At 51.7% G+C, this 18,154-nt stretch overlaps 1 protein-coding gene across 1 annotated transcript in view; it reads right to left on the bottom strand.

Annotated features, from left to right (window-relative positions):
- The window catches only part of LOC128725067 (ecdysone-induced protein 74EF), a 43,827-nt gene extending 27,460 nt beyond the window's left edge, over positions 1 to 16,367 (bottom strand). The window contains exon 1 of the mRNA XM_053818786.1: positions 15,254 to 16,367. Coding sequence (XP_053674761.1) covers positions 15,254 to 16,367 — 1,114 coding nt within the window. The remainder of the gene's footprint in view (positions 1 to 15,253) is intronic.
- Between the last annotated feature and the right edge of the window lie 1,787 nt (positions 16,368 to 18,154).

The following is an 18,154-nucleotide window of genomic DNA, read 5'->3' as shown; positions in this document are numbered from 1 at the left end:
AAGGCTCGTAATCGGCAGACTGATGCCCTGATGCACTTTCGCCTCGGCAAGGACTCGAACACGCCACCAGGACTCGCCTTTGGCCGTTGACACCGTGGCGCCCTTTGGGTTTGACTCGGGCTTTGGCATGGCGTGCATGCTCGATGGCACGATTCGCCCTTCGTTCCCTTTAGGTTGTTTTCCATTTCGACAGAAATCAGCCAAAAAGGAAAGCACAAACCCACGCCCGTCTTAGCATATGCCCTTCGGCAGGATGGGGCCATCCAGAAAATGGCTTCGACCGAGAACGGGCGAGCTGTGTGAAGTGAAAGTAAGCGCTGGTGCCGCTTTATGGCATGCACACATTTTACAGTTTACACCGAGCGGGCGCGCACGCCCCAGGAAAATGCATCCTTTTTCAGCTAAACGGGGCTCCAGACGATGCAGACGTTGGCCATAAAACGTCGACGTCCAGAATTTAGATTGGAGCGTTCCGATACCGTTGCATGGTGGCGAAGGTTGAGGATTACGTTGTCGGTTTCATTTTCTTTTACGGCCATCGTTTTTCCCCTTCCTTCTCGCTAGCGGCCATTTCCAAAGATAAGCCCAGAGAGATCCAGGTCCAAGAGTCCAGAGAGACTCCATGGATGGTGGGGGCCAAATTTACTCAGAGGGTTTTGTTGCAGTTCTGTATAATCAACACGCGGTGCATCGAGCTCTACCAAAATAATAAAAAAAGCAAACAAAAATAACACACTCCGACCTGGCCAGTGTGGGGTGCAGTTTTCCCACCCATAAAGGGGCGCTTTTGTGGCAACGCAATGATTAAATTGCGATCTTCACCGATAAATATGATGGCAGATGAAACGTGATCGTGTTCCGTTCTGACACCCACCAGCCCTTTGTTACCGACCAAAACGGCCAGTCAACCTCCCTTTTCCACCCGTTCCGCTCCGATTGACTGTGCACCAGTGCACCGACGAATGTGTGCCGCGACAATGTCCGCGAAACGATGCAAATTAACGCGCCCCGGTGCCGTACCGAGAGCGCCATTGTCCGGCCACTTCCGTCCGCGGCTTCGCGCGTCACTTCCTGATCCGGCCATTAGCCCGGCGCTGTTGACAGTGGAAGAAGAAGAAGAAATAGATAAAAAAAGCATCAACAACAAATCGCTGACTGGGTCGATGGCTGGTGGGCGAATAACCTGCCGAACGCAGCCAGCAAACCGTCACGAACCACACAAAGCCCGGCTCAGTAATACAGTACAAGAAAGGAGCAGTGGGTGGGTTGAGAGTGGAAAAGGTGAATAGAGGGGTAGATGTTGTGTCACGCATCGAAACAAAATCAGAACACGACCTCGCGCGCGTAGGAAGTTGACGAAACGTACCCCGAGAGGAGTGTTGAACTTGCCTAGCTTAAAGATGTGGCAAATTGTTCGGACGATGGGACGATGGGACTGATCAACGAGAAACGGCTCTTTGTCGACTAAAGGGCCTAATGGCTAAGGGCGAATGAGCAGCAAAGAGCTCCTGTCCGCAACCACAACGTTCACGCTTTCCGAGTCCGAAACCCCGAAGCTGACAAACAGAGAATTGCATATGCATTTGCGTGTGCGGTTTTATTCGTTCTCGTCCCATTCGTGTTTAGGATATGCGCGCACGGAAGTGCACGGTTCGCACGCCTCCCCCTCTTTTTGCTTGTCTACCCCCGCTATCCGAATGGGGGGATGTGCGTCTAGGAAGGGGTTGTTATTTTTAATGCCCTCACCGATGCGGCCTGTCCCAGTTACCTCAATAAATACTATTTCATTCGCTTGCACTTACGTGCGAAATGCAAGCCGAAAAACAGTCCCCCTCGTTTTTTCTTGCCACCCCACCGTTCTCCCCCTAAGCATGTGGGCTGAGGAGGGTGACCTTTTCCCAAAACCCGTCTGTCACGCTTGAAACATCGTCCCAATCCCTTTCATGGGAAGGGAGCCATGGTTGCAGCCTGAGGCGCCCCGAGAGACTGAGAGGTGATGCGACAGGAAGTGAGCCACCCGTTTGGGGTGATTATTTCATTCAGTTCATCTCGCTCGGGCCCGGTTCAAGACGTCGTTGCATCGTTGAACGATTCGAGAGAACGCAACCGGCACACGGCACCAGACAGCTCTGGTCGTTATATCGCGCCGTTGAGGACGTCTTCGGGTGCACATGTGCGTCAGAGAATGGTGGAAAGAGGAGAAGGTGTTATAGTGGGGTAGAAACGGCGGCTTTTCTGTGCCAAGGATGGGGAGGATGGCTGTCGAGATGGAATTTCCTGCTCACCGCGAAACGGCGGAAGCGCTCATGCACGGTTTGCTGCCTCAATTTCCACCCTGTGCATACCTTCGTGCATAGGGGTGGAATTTTGAGTGACACACGTGGAAGGGGAGGAGAAGAAGGGGAAATTGGCGAAAAAACACAAACACACACCCACACACGCAAAGGTCGATAAAAAATCTCATTGCACCGCCAGAAGATTCATTTAGGCGGTGAGGGTGAGAGTGCGCTTTTTGCATGGGACTGGGTGGATTGAGCGCGCCCTTACGGTTGAGCGCGAATTAGTGTCGAGTTGGTGGGCCCTTCCAGGATGGGGAGCGAAGGAAGAGCACAGGTGGGGTGACTCGAGTCGGAAGATTTTATCTCGCTAATGAAAACACATCGCTCATCGCACAACCGTCGGTTGCGTCACGTCCGTGCAGTCGCAACGTAATCACTTGGCGGCGGTAGTTGATGAAGCAGGAAAGGGAATGAAGGGAAAGAGAGAGAAAAGTGGCCTCATTCCAGTAGCGTCCAGCTCGGTTCCGTGTCGTTTGCTTTCCCGGGTAGGGAAATTGGTGCACTTTTCGTAAACGAGTAGGAAGCTTGCTTGCGTCTTACTCTGTAAACGTGTTCGCGGCCCAGAAACGTCCTTTTGAGGATGAAAACGAACCTCACATTGAAGAGGTCCTGCCAGCTCCCTCCCACAGGGAGACGCGCAATTAATTGTGATGAATTATTTCACACCTTTACCTGGTGCGAGGACGACATAAGAAACATACCGCTACACCATGCCGCGAGACTGAGCAGATGCAAATAGCAATAAATAAAAATAATACACCCGAAATAATTTCCCTTTCATCGGTGAATGGACCCATCTCGCCCTCTTTCTCTCTCTCTCTCTCTCACTCTCGTTTGCTCCATTCACGACCTGCAAGCATGAAATACCTGCGGACATTCCTGAAATGCGGTCGAATCACGCACTCGCGTAATGTTTGCGAGTCCGTGGAAGCGAAAGGGTTGAAGGAAATTGGGGTGCATGGAACGTGAGTTTCGTGTCTCGTCTTCTTATCTTCTTTCTCTTTCTCACTCACTCAGGAGGGGGGGGGGGGGTGGAGTGGCAAAATTCACCCTATTTTGGTACGCTCGTTGCGCTTCCATTCAGCTTTTTACTTTCATCCCCTTTTTTGCTTGCAACCTTTGTTTATTTTTTATTTATTTCTCTCTCTCTCTCTCTCTCTCTCTCTCACTCTCGCTCTTGCAATCGAGTAATTTTGTTGAACACATTATGTGCACTTTAAAATTTAAATTACTCGCTCATCTTCAGCTCCCTTCCCAGCCACCCCCAAACACCCCTATTTCGGACGCGTGTGCCCATTCTATCTCTCTTTCTCTCTCTCTCTCGTGCGCACGCTCTCGTTCACTCGCTCCCCCGTTTTGTGGGGAAGTGATCCTCCGTGACCGCCCTTCACCCTTGGTACCGCCGGCGGGAAAGTTCGCGAGAGCAGCATATGCGCGCAAACGATGCTGCGATCGTTACATCCCTCCCATCAAAAAACGGCGATCGAGTGATCGTGCAAAAAACGAGCGAGCAAATGAGAGAGAGAGAGAGAGAGAGTGTGTGAGAAGGAGTCATGAGTGCGGGAGTGAGAGCGGAGCCACGAATTCCACCACAACCGCATTGACCCAGAAAAGCGCGTTGCGATGCTGTTGCCACCCAACCGCCCATTCGTCTGGTCCACCATTGTTACATCGGAGGGTAAATCCGACCATCGCCGTTGACCCACCGTATGGTTCGCACACATTTTATTATTTCGCTTTTTTTTCTTTACTCGTTTGTTTCACTGCCTCTGTCTCTCTCTCTCTCTCTTGTCCTGGGTGACGATCGCCGGCTGCCGAGAGTTGTGAGTAAGTGTGCGTCAGTTTTAATCCGTGCGTTACATTATGATTAACGCGATTGTGCGGATGAAACATTACATAGCAGCCGACGTAATGGGGTGAATATTCTGCGCCCGCCCCCTTTTGAAAAACGCTTCCCGAAAGGAGGATCACATTTTCATAGTGCATTGTGACAGGCACCCCTAAATAGGTGGAGTTCATATTTTCTAAAAGCCACCCGCACGCGATGGGGATGCAATTCATCACGATGCGAAACCCTGGTTTTGACTCTCTGCCTGAATTTGTGCCGAAACCAGCTCCACCACCGGCTGTGTCGGCTTTATTTCATCTCTCGCCGAAAACCTCCCTCTGGGTGAGCCCTTGCCTCACGTGATCCCACCCCTATCGGCCAGCCATGCGACACGGGAAACATAAACCATAAAGTCCCATAAACCCGGCAACGGCAGCGACAGTGGCGCTGTTTGGCCGATTTTATTTTACTTCATTTCACTGTTTTGTGTTCGTTGGCCTCCATTCCTGCGCTCCCCATCGGTGGGTTGCGGAAATTTTTACGTACATTAGCGCCGCATGGAGCACCGCTTGCGTGCTTGGCGGAAACCGCGCGGGAAATTATGTAATACCGGCGTGCGCGAGCGCGAGATATTCTCTCATCCTCCATCTTGCTTTTTTATATTTTCCATTCCCCGTTTCGTTTCATCCGTAAATGACTCACGATGCGCGTGCTATGGCCGCTCGAATCCCGCTCACCTGTTCTGTGCGCTCGGTTGGAGCGCATTCAAGAAGGGTGCATAGACAAATTGAGGCGTCGACTCGAGTGGCGGTGGGCAGAGCAACGAAAGGGACAAGCCGCGGGCAACCCCACTTGGCTGCCGAATTTGGCGGATGTTGCAAAATGGGTTACGGCGCGCTTTTTGCTGTTCCAACTGCAACAGATTGGGAGCCCCTGCTAGTGGATCATACGGGTGAATTTGAAGGGTTTATGTACGTTCGTTTGTTGAGGGTTGAAAAAAGAGGATAAAAATCCAATTTAACATGACATGACCCCTTTACCGATGCTCCGCAGGAGATATAATCAACTAATTGTCGTGCAGTTTGGTGGTGGAATTATGTAACGTCTCCCAAAAACGATCGTCACAAACAAGGACGGGATGGTTTTCAGGTGGAAAGCGCGCGAAAGGGTCCAATAAACATCTTCGCGATATTTCCTCTCAAAAAAAATTTGGATACCGTTTGTTGGCTACAGCAAATCTTGCCGATAATTATTCGCCTGGTGCATGTGGCACAACATTTTACGATATATAATGAGACACGGGAGTGGTGTGGCGGGTTTGTTTAGCAAAACGCACGGGCAAACGCATGAGTAGGAAAAGGTAAAGAAATAAAACTAATGAGAAAAAAGAAAAAAAAAAAACAACAGCGACAACATTGCGCTTTCGTCGCCGTCGTCTGACTCTGGATTTTACGTCACCGTTGCGTGATCGCACGAGATTAGAGCTGCCGATTCTCGTTTCCCATGCTCGTAAACATAAAGCGAGCATAAAAAAGACGCACGCCGTGCCATAAAACGACTCCCGGCTTTGCGTCAAACAGCTGAGCAACGGTCGATGGAACGATCGGCGATCGAACCGCGTCCGATCGCGGATTGGAACGCATGAATTCCGCGCGCGAGTTCGTGCCCTCCCCAAAAGCAAAATAAAGCAAAAAGCGGGCCCTTCCCTCCGGACCAGTGCCTCTCCTAGTCGGAGAGGACGATCAGGCTAGACGGTGGCAAAAGTACGTGCGCCCTCCCAATCCCTAGCTTCATCGGATAGACCCAGACTAGCCGCAACCGGTTCCGAATGCGGCGGTTGGGCGCGAACATTGCGACAGTTTGAATGAATGATGCAAATTTCCGCTTCGGCAATGATTATTCGCCTACCACCCGGTGGATGGAGCAGAAAGTAGCGGCAAGAAGAGAGCTGAACGAAAAGGAAAGAAACAACCCCCAACTCCACAGAGGCTGGTGATAAACGGCAGACCGGCGACGGATTTCCATCATTCATCGAAACGCTTTGCGCAACTGCGTCCGGCGCGGGAGTTGGGAAAACCCGAGGTGCCTGAGGCGCATGAGTGGTGTGGCAGATGGGGAATAACCCCCCCCCCTCCCCATCCCCCCGCCACACACACACGCACACACACACGTATGAGCTGACGCATTCGCTTCTTCGGGACAGGATCGATCGCGTGAAGATCGCGCCGACGTTCGAGCGATAGTGACACGATCGCGCGTTTTTTTCAACAAACGTTTTCGCTCCATTTTTCGCTCGCAAGCCGTCATTAAGAGCGCGTGTTTGATCGAAGGAGAAGGCGGAGTCCGGCCCCCCAGGTGGTGTGGCCAATTACACCGCGATCCGTGAGAGGCTGCGCGGAAATTATGGTGCATTTTAAGAAATCCCGCCGTATATGGTCCATCGGTGCTTTGCTTCCGTCTCTGGACCAATTACATGGAGTTCGAAGGAGCGCTTGTTGGCGCAATCGTGTAAGTCGTATTGACGTTACAAGAGCTGTGGGACGTTAAGAGCTCTGACGAGAAATTTTCCTCACAGAAGTCGTGTAAAAAACCCATCGGCTACGGAGAAGACGCTAAGTCGTCGCATGAATGTGCGGATTTGGCGAATAACCTTCTGTCGGGAAACCTTCTGTCTGTTCTGAGGATTTGCACCAGCATTAGTTTTCTTTTGCATTTTGAGATTTCCGTGGTGCAGAGTGTGTATGCGGCCTGCGGCAGGACGACATTCATCATCACACGCGATATTACCTCAAATTTCACGGAATTTCCCACCGTACCGAGGGACGGCACCCAGGTTTTACGAGCATCCGTTTTTGGGACCCCGGGGTGGGTTGGTTTTCGTTCGGGGTGTTCGCGAAAGGTCGTAAAACAACTCCGGTAACCCTCTGCACGGGGTTTACGTGTGCATTACGCATCCCGGACTGAAGTGGGTCGTAAAAATATTAAACTCCTTATCGATCGGGTGCAGGACAACTCAAAAGACGGCGGTTTAAAACGGCTCGACAGACACGTTCGTCCTGACCGATCGGTTGACAGCCAACAAGGGCTTCTGTTTTCCAATGTCGATTGATGTTTACAGTACGCGGTACGTTTTGGGACGTTATATGTAACCGGTGAATGAGTAGCACCGTGCTCGATTGTCTAGCGATTTGTAAGTCGATGTTTTACTTCGCTTGACAAAAGCGCGCCTGGCAGTTCGGTTTTCGACCGTAAAAATGTCTTCATAAAAATCTCATAAAACGGGAAAAATACGGTGGGAAATCGGTGCGGCACGAAGATCATTTTCAAGTTGTTGGTTTTTTTTAAACGCTTGTTGGTGAGTGTGTGTATGAGCAATATTAAACATGCTCGAAAGGATAATAATTACCGGAAAGAAATTTGTTACCGGGTCCGGAAAATTGCACCAAAACCCTGGGAACATGTCGAAACTGCGGGGAAATCAATGTGTAGGACAACATAAAACACCGTCTTTCGTCCTTGACGGGTTGGCTGGCTGGCTTGTTGGCGACCTAATCCGACATTCCAGAATGAAGCGGAGGCCATTCATTGTTGAATTTAATATTTATGATCTCAAGCAGTGTTCTCCGGCGAGGTTCGTCCCTCGACCGGGTAAAACATCCTTCCATGGCGGATTTGGTTCGAGCGTAGGTCCTTTCAGTAAAGATCCACCTCACCGGCCACCGTGAGACGACCCACCGAAAGAATGTTTCCGGTTTTTGGCGAAAGTTTCCACGGCAAAAGCCTTCTGCTCGATTTCGAGCCTCCGTGGAAAGTGGAGACGCCAACAGCAAGAAAATCTTCACCGTTTTCGTTGCATGGGTAGTCGCACCCTGTTCCACCTCCATTTTGATTCGCAACAGCACATGTTAATGGAAAATAACTTGATTCGTGGTAAATCTCGCTGGATTTACTCGAACACGAAGGCCGAAGCGGGGAAGTTGATAAATCGGTCGAGTTAATGCCGAGTTTTGTTGCCGCTGGTGCGAAACTTCGTATTGACTTCGGAACCGTTGCTGTGTGTCGCTTTTTTTCTCGTTCACCATTGCTTCTCTTCAACCCACTCCGAAGGCATAGCGCCAAGGTTTCAAGGCTAGAAGGCGAGTGTTTCGGGGCCATACACGGAACAAAATAAGCACGAAATATGGTTCCCGGAATTTGAGAAAAGTTTCCTGGGAGATTACAGCGAGTGAGAAAAAAGTCCGCGTAGAGATACACGCCTGAATGAATCAATTTATGCGGACACGTGTCCTTAATAATGGAGCATGCCTCACGCCGAGCGGGAGTTGAAAATTTTGCACGAGAAGCATCTGAACAAATCAGCCCCCAAATGTACCCCGAAACCAAATTTGGGGTGTCCTAAATTCGTGAGTGTTAAAGCCCGGTTGCCATTTGTGTACACATTCCGCATTCGTTGCTTACAGATAAGTCGCGCAAAATCTCGGCCTCGCTACTCCGGTTCCTTGTTCATTTGTTTGCGTTCTCACGACAAATGGGTCACTGGCAAAATATTTACTCTGGTGGAATATTTGGAGGGTTCATTAAATTAGGCTGATTCTTTTCCCACCCAACACCTACGGAAACATTTCCATTTGATGCAGGAAGGCAACGTAATTCGCTAAAAGTGCACTTGTAACGGGGGTAACCGATGCGTTTGTACATCGGAACGGTGCATACCTCGAATGCAGTTGTGTTTATCGAAGCGGTTATTGCCATGCAGGAATGCTAACCGCCGCGATCGGCAGAAAATGGTCTTCCCCTTATGGCGGCATCCGCGACGCGGCCCTCGATGGGGTGTTTGAGCAAACAAACGTCTCAAACACCACCCAGAGTGGGGGTCAATCGTGGTGCTGCCACGTCCACACATGCATCCCCATGGCGTCACGATCAGCCGGACAGAGCGAGTGTTATTGTTTGTTTGCGTCCGACGTGCCGCAACCTTGTCCTGAATTGTTTTTATTAGCGCGCCTAATGTGACGTATTATATAAGGCGCCGCACGATCGGCGATGGCGCTGGATTCGATCCGGCGTTAAATGTCGCGCCCGAGAAATTTCCCATGGTGAGAAATACTTTCTCTTGTACGGCTCCGTGCAGCTCGCCGTGTCGCATTCTATTCTATGTCAGGCTGAATTAACGCTTTCCGCAAAGGTCAGTGCGGGGTGTTCTTCGAAGTGATAAAGTTCCTGCTTTCCAGCTGATGGAGGCGGCATTTTACGTCGAGATAGATACGCACGAAGGTGGTTGTAGCGCGCTGTAGCAATTAGCACATGCTTCAGAAAAAGTCACCGTTCATCGTACTAAGGCGTATCGGACACGGATATGAGTGTTCAGTTGAAAGCATTTCTTGAGGCGATTTATTGATTGATTTGATGCTGAGAAAATCAATGTTTCTACTGTTCTGTAGAACTGGTGCCAGAACAAACATGCTGATTTACATCAAACACGCGTCCTGCAATGGTACAGGGGTTTGAAAATGGGCTAAACCAAACCAAATCTATACCACTCGGAGCGATTTACGTTCGAATTGTTCGTTATTTTTCGGATTCGTTCCAAAGTGAACAATTGTTGGCAAACTATTGCATTGGAAGGGATAATATTTTCCCACCGGGAACGACTGACGAGATAACATTCGCCAACCTGCAAGGTGTTGGCGGCACGCTTTCGATCGCACGATGGCGGAGAAAGATATTTCTGGAACTGGCAAACACCCGCGTACGCGTGTCCTTCCCGGTGGAGCGAAAAAACCTTGGCGAGTTGTTTTTCTCAACCCCGCTCTCAGGTTGACACTGGGAAGGGAAGCGTCGGGGGAGGTTGCCCTACAGGGCCATCGCGTAACCTAATTGTACGAAAAGAAAAGGCACGTTCTCGACGCGTTTAGCCGCCCGGGTCCCTTTTTTGCCAAAGTCCGTATCCCACCCAAGGGGCACGTTCGCGAAATTATCTCACATCCGTTGCGCTCCCCCGATCGGTTTGAGTCGCTTAAAAAATGCATTTTCACCACCCACACGCCTTCCCCATTAAAAAGCCGTCACCCGAGCTGGGGCGATGGGGGTTGTATTTTTCAACCCCTGGAACATGTTCGACAGCCCTCGCTGGGGGGAAGAAAGAGAGATTTAAATAGAAACGCCTCACCCAGGCGATATACGTGCGAGGCAACCGCCGGCGGCGCTTAGGCGAATTACACCGATTAGCGAATTTAAACACGTACCATGGCCGCGGTGGCGTGTGATAGCACACGAAGCCTAGGTGGCGTGTTCTCCGGACAGGGCGCGGTTTGCTCTCGCCGGTTCCCGTTGAAGCGGAACGGTTTGGCAGGAGAAATACATCGGAAAAAGAAACAAGCAAGAAACCGATGGGAGGCCTACGATGGAATGGGGGAAAACTACCAGTGGGGTCTGCGAGGCGGTGAAAACGTGGCGCAGATGAGATGAGCGGCTAAATTGTGGAAGAAAGTGAGAAAGCCCAACGGAGCCCCGAGCACGCGCGCGCTCGCTCCTGCGGAAAAGTAAGCCAGAAAAGAAACGTCAGGTAGGTCATGGTCGATGGGTAGTATTTTACATGAAATGGAACCGTGCGCGCCATCCACCGATTATGAGCAGGCGATTGTGTGTGTGTGTTGGCAAATGGCATATTTTCCTCCTCCCCAGGCCTTTCTTTTCACTTTTTTGTATATGATTAACTCTCGAAAGGGTCTCAAGATTTCGTGAATAAGGGAAGAATTGGAACCCATCGAGGAACGTACGTAAAAACGGAGCGGGACGTTCTAACCGAGGGGTTGAAGTTTTTCCGCTCTCCTTGTTGGTGGTGCGAAAATTGTTCCACACCGAAAATTTGCGCCTAAAACCTACCGCGCTCCGTTCGTGCGTGTCACAAACAGATTCGCTAAAACGTGCACGAAGCAGTTAACCCAAATACCGACGCCACCGGACGGCCAAACGGGCATTTATAATCGGTTTTTCACCCAATTTTGCGTCCAATTACTATTGCACACGATGTCGCCAGTCGCCTGTATGAGTTATGATCGACCCCACATCCTCTTGGGAAGGGTAGGTTAGTGGGGAGTAGCTTTATTTCTATTCATTTATCGCCAATCCCATCTCCCGAGGGATGCAGGAGTGAAACGAGGAAACGACGTATTTCTAAAACCGATACACAAACGGCACGGCGTGAAAACCGATTCGTTTCCTTCTGGGGTTGGAGGAGGGTGATAAAAAATAAGTAGAAGAAAAAAAACAGCACACATATACGCACACGAAAAACACACACGCTCGATAAGGAACGCAACATGGTGACTGAAAGTGAGGTCACCGTTTGACCGTTTAGCTGGTCGCGTTAATGAGCAGAAACAGAAGACGACACTGCACAAGGGAAGCAGGCCAGCAAATGAAAGTAAAAGAAGAGCACACACACATACACACAAACACATATATATAAGCCCCAAACGCCATTAGCCAATTGCTGTCCCGATTAGCCTTGCACTTTTCAGGAGCAAAAACAATTTCCCCGTTGGTGTGGCGGAATCGAAGAAAAAGAAACGTGATGTTGTTTAGGGGGTGAGGCTGGCACAGCTCATACCCCCAGTGCTGGGTTCCGAGGTGACGTGACGGGTGAAAAATGTTGATTTTCTCTCTTTTTAGCTCCCGCTTTAAACACGCCGCAACGCATTAGATAACGCGCGCAAAAATAGAATCATTCCTGCAAAACTGCATCGGTTCATGGGAGGAAGAGAGAGAGAGAGAGAGTGAGTAAGAGTGCAAAAAATCGCCAGAAAAAGAGAGAAATGAAGAAGAATGCGATTGAGGAAACGTGTCAACATGCATAAATTGTCAATTTTTGCAGTTGTTACCGAAACGACAACAATCTGCACCCATTGCAGCATCCATCACACGGCCTGCTGCGTGTATAACTTGCAGCATATAACAATGAAAAACGCAATACGATGAAATTCAACGCCCAACGGCTGGTGGCTTTCATAAACACATGCATCAAAGCAGAAAACGAGCAAAAAGCATAAAAAGAGAGCGACGAGTAATTAGTTAAAGTAAATGCGACCCTTGCGATTCTAGAGATGGGAAAGAATTCTAAAACAATTCCACGCCACGAGCGCCCGTTACGCCGGAAAATGGTGGATGGTGGAAAGAGAAAAAGGAGGGAAAAAACCGCACCACATCAGCGCGCCGGATCGCGGTAATGAAAAAGACCTTGAACTTGAAACGACAGTACAATCTTCGCGTTCGCTTCTGCGCTGCCCCTTCGCAACCACCGCAACAAACCGGCCACTTTCTCGACCCCGAGACCCGGTGCGATCGGTTTCGGTCGCACTTCCCACATCTGGCCCTCTTCTCTACACACACTCACTCGTGTCGACTCACACGCCCGTCATAACCGGACATCGGCGTGTTGCAACAAGCAACCCCCAACGGGGCGTCAGAGCAAGACGGCTGACTTTCTTTGAGCAGCCTGGCTTTCTTCGGCGTATTCTTGAGAGCCGTCGCATCGACGACGTATGCAAATGTGCCAACCAACAGACACCAACACATCGCACATCCGGGGATGCTGGAGATGGCCCTTGCCGTCGCAATGGCGGATCCGCGCAAGTCGTTGTTTTGCTTATCGGGTTCGGTCTCACCCCCCATGAAAACCATTCCACCCTCTAGGGAGCATCGCTCTCGCACCCCAACACCTTCGCGGGGGCGCATCATCGCGGCACCAACACAGGCGCGCATGCGCCCTGAAACCTGTTCCAGACCCGCGCGCGCACGGGAACGCCGGCGCGCGGTTGCAGTTCCCGGAATTCGCGCACCCCCAGACTCACCCCCAGACGCAGCCCCTAACGAGTGTGTGCGGATGTCCATTATCAGCCTGTCGACAAGCTTCCTGGGTTCCGGGATCGGGAAATGGGTATGGATGTTTTTTTTCGCACACGTCGATCGACCGATCGAACGCCAGAGAGACGTGTTATGACGTCCCGCCGATAGAGGGCGCTCGGGTAAATCGAAACGGAGCACGTTGTGTAATGTCGCCATCGCGAACGTGGACCTTCTCGAGGAGAAAAAGGTGGAGGCCCACGAGACAGGTGCTATATGCTCTCGCAACTTTCCGTCGACAGCAGAAGCAGCAGTAGCGGCGTTTAAACAACGCGGCTGATTATCATCTAGCTGTCAGTTTGGAATGCTTCTTCCTGTTTTGTCGAGGCGGACGAGCGCACGGGCGAGTGGGTGTGTGGGCGGAAAATATGCGCGCTTTGATGTGCGAGACCCTGCGCCGTTCGGTTCACGGTCTCTCGTGGTCGGTTTTTCTTTGCTTCATTTCCCGGCGCTACCTTCTTTTTCAAACGCGCCATCTAGAAGGCCGGCAGGTTTTCCACGCCCGGTGGAAGTAAAATGGCTACTGCACAGCGGGGCAGCACGGCACGGAATTCTAGTTGGCAATAATTCAGCGCGTAACGTCGGGTACGTAGTGTGTGTGTGTGTGGACGTGTGGGTAATTTCCTTTCGTGTTTTCCACCCCCTTTTTTCACTCTGGATGACTGGATGGAGCCTGAAATTACTTCCCGAAAGCGGCGTGCTGGTTGGTAGTCGCGGCCCTCAAGGGCTTTCCGGGGTTAGTTTCGCTTTCGTTCGGGCTTTTCCGGCCCCTGTGAACGCGCACGGCCCACCCCGCGTGCCGTGGGCCAACCTGATGAATATCGATTTTTCGCCATTTCACCGAGCCGTTCCGACCATTGGCAGTTAAATGAAGCCAAATTCGCACAAAACGCGGGCTGTCTTGAGGTCGCAGAAGGGTTGCGCGGTGTTCCGCCGGTGTATCGATTTTTCGATGGCGGAAGTTACACAACGGTTGCGAAACGTGTACCGGCTCCACCTCGCGGCTATTCGCTCGTCCGTGGTTGTGAACTCTTCGCAAATTCCTTGCCACACACAAGGCGCTGTTCGCTCCGTCCAACGGAACGGCCTGGAATAAAGCGCGCCATAAACCCGAAACGGGGAATCACAGGATCATCTCCAGAAATTCGCCCGTCGTATGCAAATGCTGCTATTAGTTTTCGACGAGCGTGTGTGTGTGTTTTTTTAGTGCGCTTCAAATTTATAAAACCCCGATCAAAACTGGTTTCTTTTCCAACCATTGACGTCAATTGGAACTGGTGGTGACGCCGTGCGTCCGAAAAACCACAACCACCCAAAAAGCACGCCCTTTTCCATCGAAGCCATGAAGATCGAAGAATGCGGCCCTTCGCGAGCCCACTTGAAGTTGTAATACTAAATAACATTCGCTCAAGATTTGGGCCGCGGGTTAAGACGGTGCCCTCACAATAACCAATTCATTATTGTGCCGCACCGAGGCCAACGGTGGAAAATCGTTACAAATTGTTAACAGCACGCAGTGGGCACAGAAAAACCCACGATGGTCCTCGAGTCCCGACGGCGAAAAAAAAACAGTGCTCGAAGTGCTCGATGCGCGTTAGTCGCCGCAGTCGTCAACGACTTCCCGACTTCTTCTCGAATCTCGCTTCATTGTGCCTTCCGGCGTTACGACGGTGGAAAGGAAAAATCCATCCCGCCTGGAGTGCTCCAGATTCGCAGCTTGTATGAATGACGAGTGAGCGAACGGGAAAATAAAAAGAATCGAAAACTGCACACCCAGGATCATTCCGCAAGCCAAACCGGGGCCAAATTGTATCGACAAACCCGTCGAGGAGTGGATCCATTAGTGGGCCAAGGGAACCCCTTTTTCGGTTCGGTTCGAGCCCTTTCACCCATTTTCGGTTGTTCGATCGATACATTGCACCCGCCTCGTCCACCTAAGGTCGTGCGCGTTTGACTACAGGAGCGGAATATCCTTCCCGCAAGAAAAGGGCTCGCCTTGCAAAAGGGATTGAAAGGACCTCCTCGCTGGAATTGACCTAATTCCCACGCGGTTGTGCCAAGCGAAAATGCAAGAACCCCTTTCCAACCTTAGGAAAGATTATGCCTTCGGAACTTTGCCACCCCTTTCACGGCGTCGTTTAAAGGGTTTTCCAATGGCACCAGTGGAAAATCGTCAACTTACGGTAGCGCTTCATTAGACTCTTCTTGTACGCGGCGCTTTCGGGACCGCGATTGTGATGTCCTGCGTAGTCCGGTCCGGTGGAGTCGTCCGAGTCATCCGTGATAGAACCGCTCCTTGGCCGTCGCTTGATCTTCATCGACAGATCGAGAGGTGCGTCCAGATCCTCTTCTTCTTCCTCCAGCTCTTCGTCTTCTTCCTCGTCATCCTCGCGCTCTTCGTCGTCCTCCTCCTCATCCTCGAAGGCTTCCGTTTTCGGCCGGATGGCAAATCGGGCTGGGTGGCGCGCCAATCGCAGCCTCTCTGATTCACCTTCATCGTCCTTAGCGAGTCCTTCAGACCTCGGATGGGGTGTGTCAACGCCCTCACTCGCCTGACTGCGCTCGCTGTAATCCGAGTCTTCCTGATCGGTTCCAGCAGGTCGAGAACTACGCGAGTCACGTCTCACCTTGTGATAGAGCCGCTGTTCCGTCGAAGGCGCAGATCGTCGATATCCTGCCGATCGTTTCGGTTCGTCCTCATCCTCGTCATCATCTGCTTCATTACCCGTCTCGGCACTGTAGTGTCGCTGGCGAGGTGTCGAGTCCTGGGAGGCCTCTATCGGAAGCCGTTGATCGACGTCCATTGCCGGTGGCGTGTCCTCGGAGACTGAATGACGCCGGATGACGGATCCTGGGCGGAGCTCTTCCTTGATGTAACGGATTACGGCCGGTCGGATTGGCTCCACCGGAAGGGCCACAGTGGGTGGTGTGTTTGGTCGCTCACTGGACCGGGATCTTGAGCGTGATCGAGATCGAGCTGGCGATCGGACCGGACTGTGTCGACTCGAACCACCTTGTGCCGGTTCGTCGGCATCGGGCGTCGGTGATGATGGCGGCTGGTGATGACGATGATGACGCATAATGATTCGACTCGGTTGAGGACCAGGCGAGGCTGGTGAGGCTTCGGAAACGGATACCGGCGATGGACAGGGCGATGCGGATGTGGCAGCCGGCGTGTCGGAAGGAGCCGGTGGAGAGGGCGACGAGGCGGGATCAGCACCGGAAGTGGAGGCGGTCGAAGCGGCCGCACTTCCAACGAACGTGTGGGACGGTGGCAGATGCTGTAGCATCATCATGGTGCAGGCCGTTTCGCTGTCTACTTTGTTCACTCAACACCGAGCACTATGGGTCTGGGGGTTTTGAAGCACTGGACGTAACGAACGATGGCTCACATTTGCCAGTTCTGCTTTAGTTCCAGCCTCACGGATTGCACCGGAGTTCGTCTCGACACATTGGCACGACGCGTGATCTTCACAGTAACACGATAACTCGATAGAGTTGAACAACTTTAGCTATATCTATGTATACGTAACGGCAAACAAACAAAACAACGGAGCGTCAGAAAAACGGACGAAAACTTGCACCAAAAAACCAAAACACCGATCAAAACGCCGACTCTCAGCCACTGTGTTGCAACAAGTTCAAATGCATTACCATTGCGGATCTGCCACCCACTTGCTCACTAGCACCAACACACTGTAATGAAGCCTCTTGAGGCCTACTAGCTGCCGATTGGGCTCGATGGAGGGTCTTGGTGACCCACGTAGCCCAACAACTCACGTCCGACGGGAGACGTTCCACCGGTTTGCGAGCATTTTGTCTCGGAAAAGCGCTTCCCGAAGTGAAGGTCCAACGGTGAAGTAGGCGTGAGACCTTCCCGAAGTATGGAAAACCCGGGGAAAATTCGGGAAAACACCCCAACTGAATGTTCGTGTGTGTACACTGTTTCCGCTCGTCGATAGCAGGATATGGTTTCGCTTTTAAACTTGCACTACATTTGCACTGACTTGCGGGTATGTATGTGTATGCTGTGTACGTGTGATTGGACGATGTGGGGTTTATATTTCTTGAGGTAGTTAAGTTTGTCGAACGTCGATCGGAGGAGTGTTTGGTCTACATACTTGGAGGCGGCATTTTTCACTCCCGTTTTCCCGAACTGGCGCACGGTTTTTCCCTCATTTCACTCCCTTTTTTCACACTCTCTCTCTCTCTCTCTGCCACACCTCACAGGCTCTGGGACGGAACCGGGAAACGCTCCCGGAACACAAACACAGCGCAAAGTCTCGCAAACACACGAAAAGCCAACCACACCGGGCGCGGAACAGCTGTCCGGCGGTGTTGGCAATGCCGGGAAATTCGGGCAACTCCCGCCTGCCGGCTTTTCCGGAGGGGTCACACCAAGGGGGCTTGGTAACGACGGGCGTAATTTTTCACCAGCGCACGCAGGACTTGGGTGTGTGTTTTTCTCGCTTTCCACTGGAGTTTAAAATTTTCACATCACACACTCGGTGTCACACTTGGGTTTTGCCCGAATTCAGAAAATTCCCAGTCACGGCACTACACCGCATTCGAGCACACCTCGCACAACGCGCGTAAGCAGCTCAGGAGTGTGTTGGCGGATTTGTTGCGGAAAAGCCCCGTGTCCGGTGGTTGCGTGGAAGCAAGTGCAACCGCACTACTGTTCGGGACCAAGCGACGGAACGGCTACGCGATTGACCAAACGTACGCGACCGACTACGGCGACGGCGTCGACGGCGACGTCGACCGGGACGAGAAAACAAAACGCGTACTCACGCGACCCGTTCTTGAGTTGAAATGAATAGACTTGGCGCACCGGTGGGTTCCGACGTCGCAAGAAGACCGCCCGGTTCCGACCTTCCTCTACGAAGTTTTTTTTGTACTGCTGCTGTTTCCCACCGGCCGCATCCCCGTTAGCTGGTGCCGCGACCAACACCAATGAAACTGCGCCAGCCCCTTTCGTCGAGCGATGGCCGCACTGTGAGTGCCGCCAAAGGCGTCGAAAGATGTAAGATTGGTGGCACGTGAAAAAGATGCAAGCTGAACGCAGCTCGTGCAGCTTGGG

This window comes from Anopheles nili, chromosome 3 (assembly GCF_943737925.1).
Source record: "Anopheles nili chromosome 3, idAnoNiliSN_F5_01, whole genome shotgun sequence".
NCBI lineage: Eukaryota > Metazoa > Arthropoda > Insecta > Diptera > Culicidae > Anopheles > Anopheles nili.
This window is presented reverse-complemented; position numbering and strand designations above follow the sequence as displayed.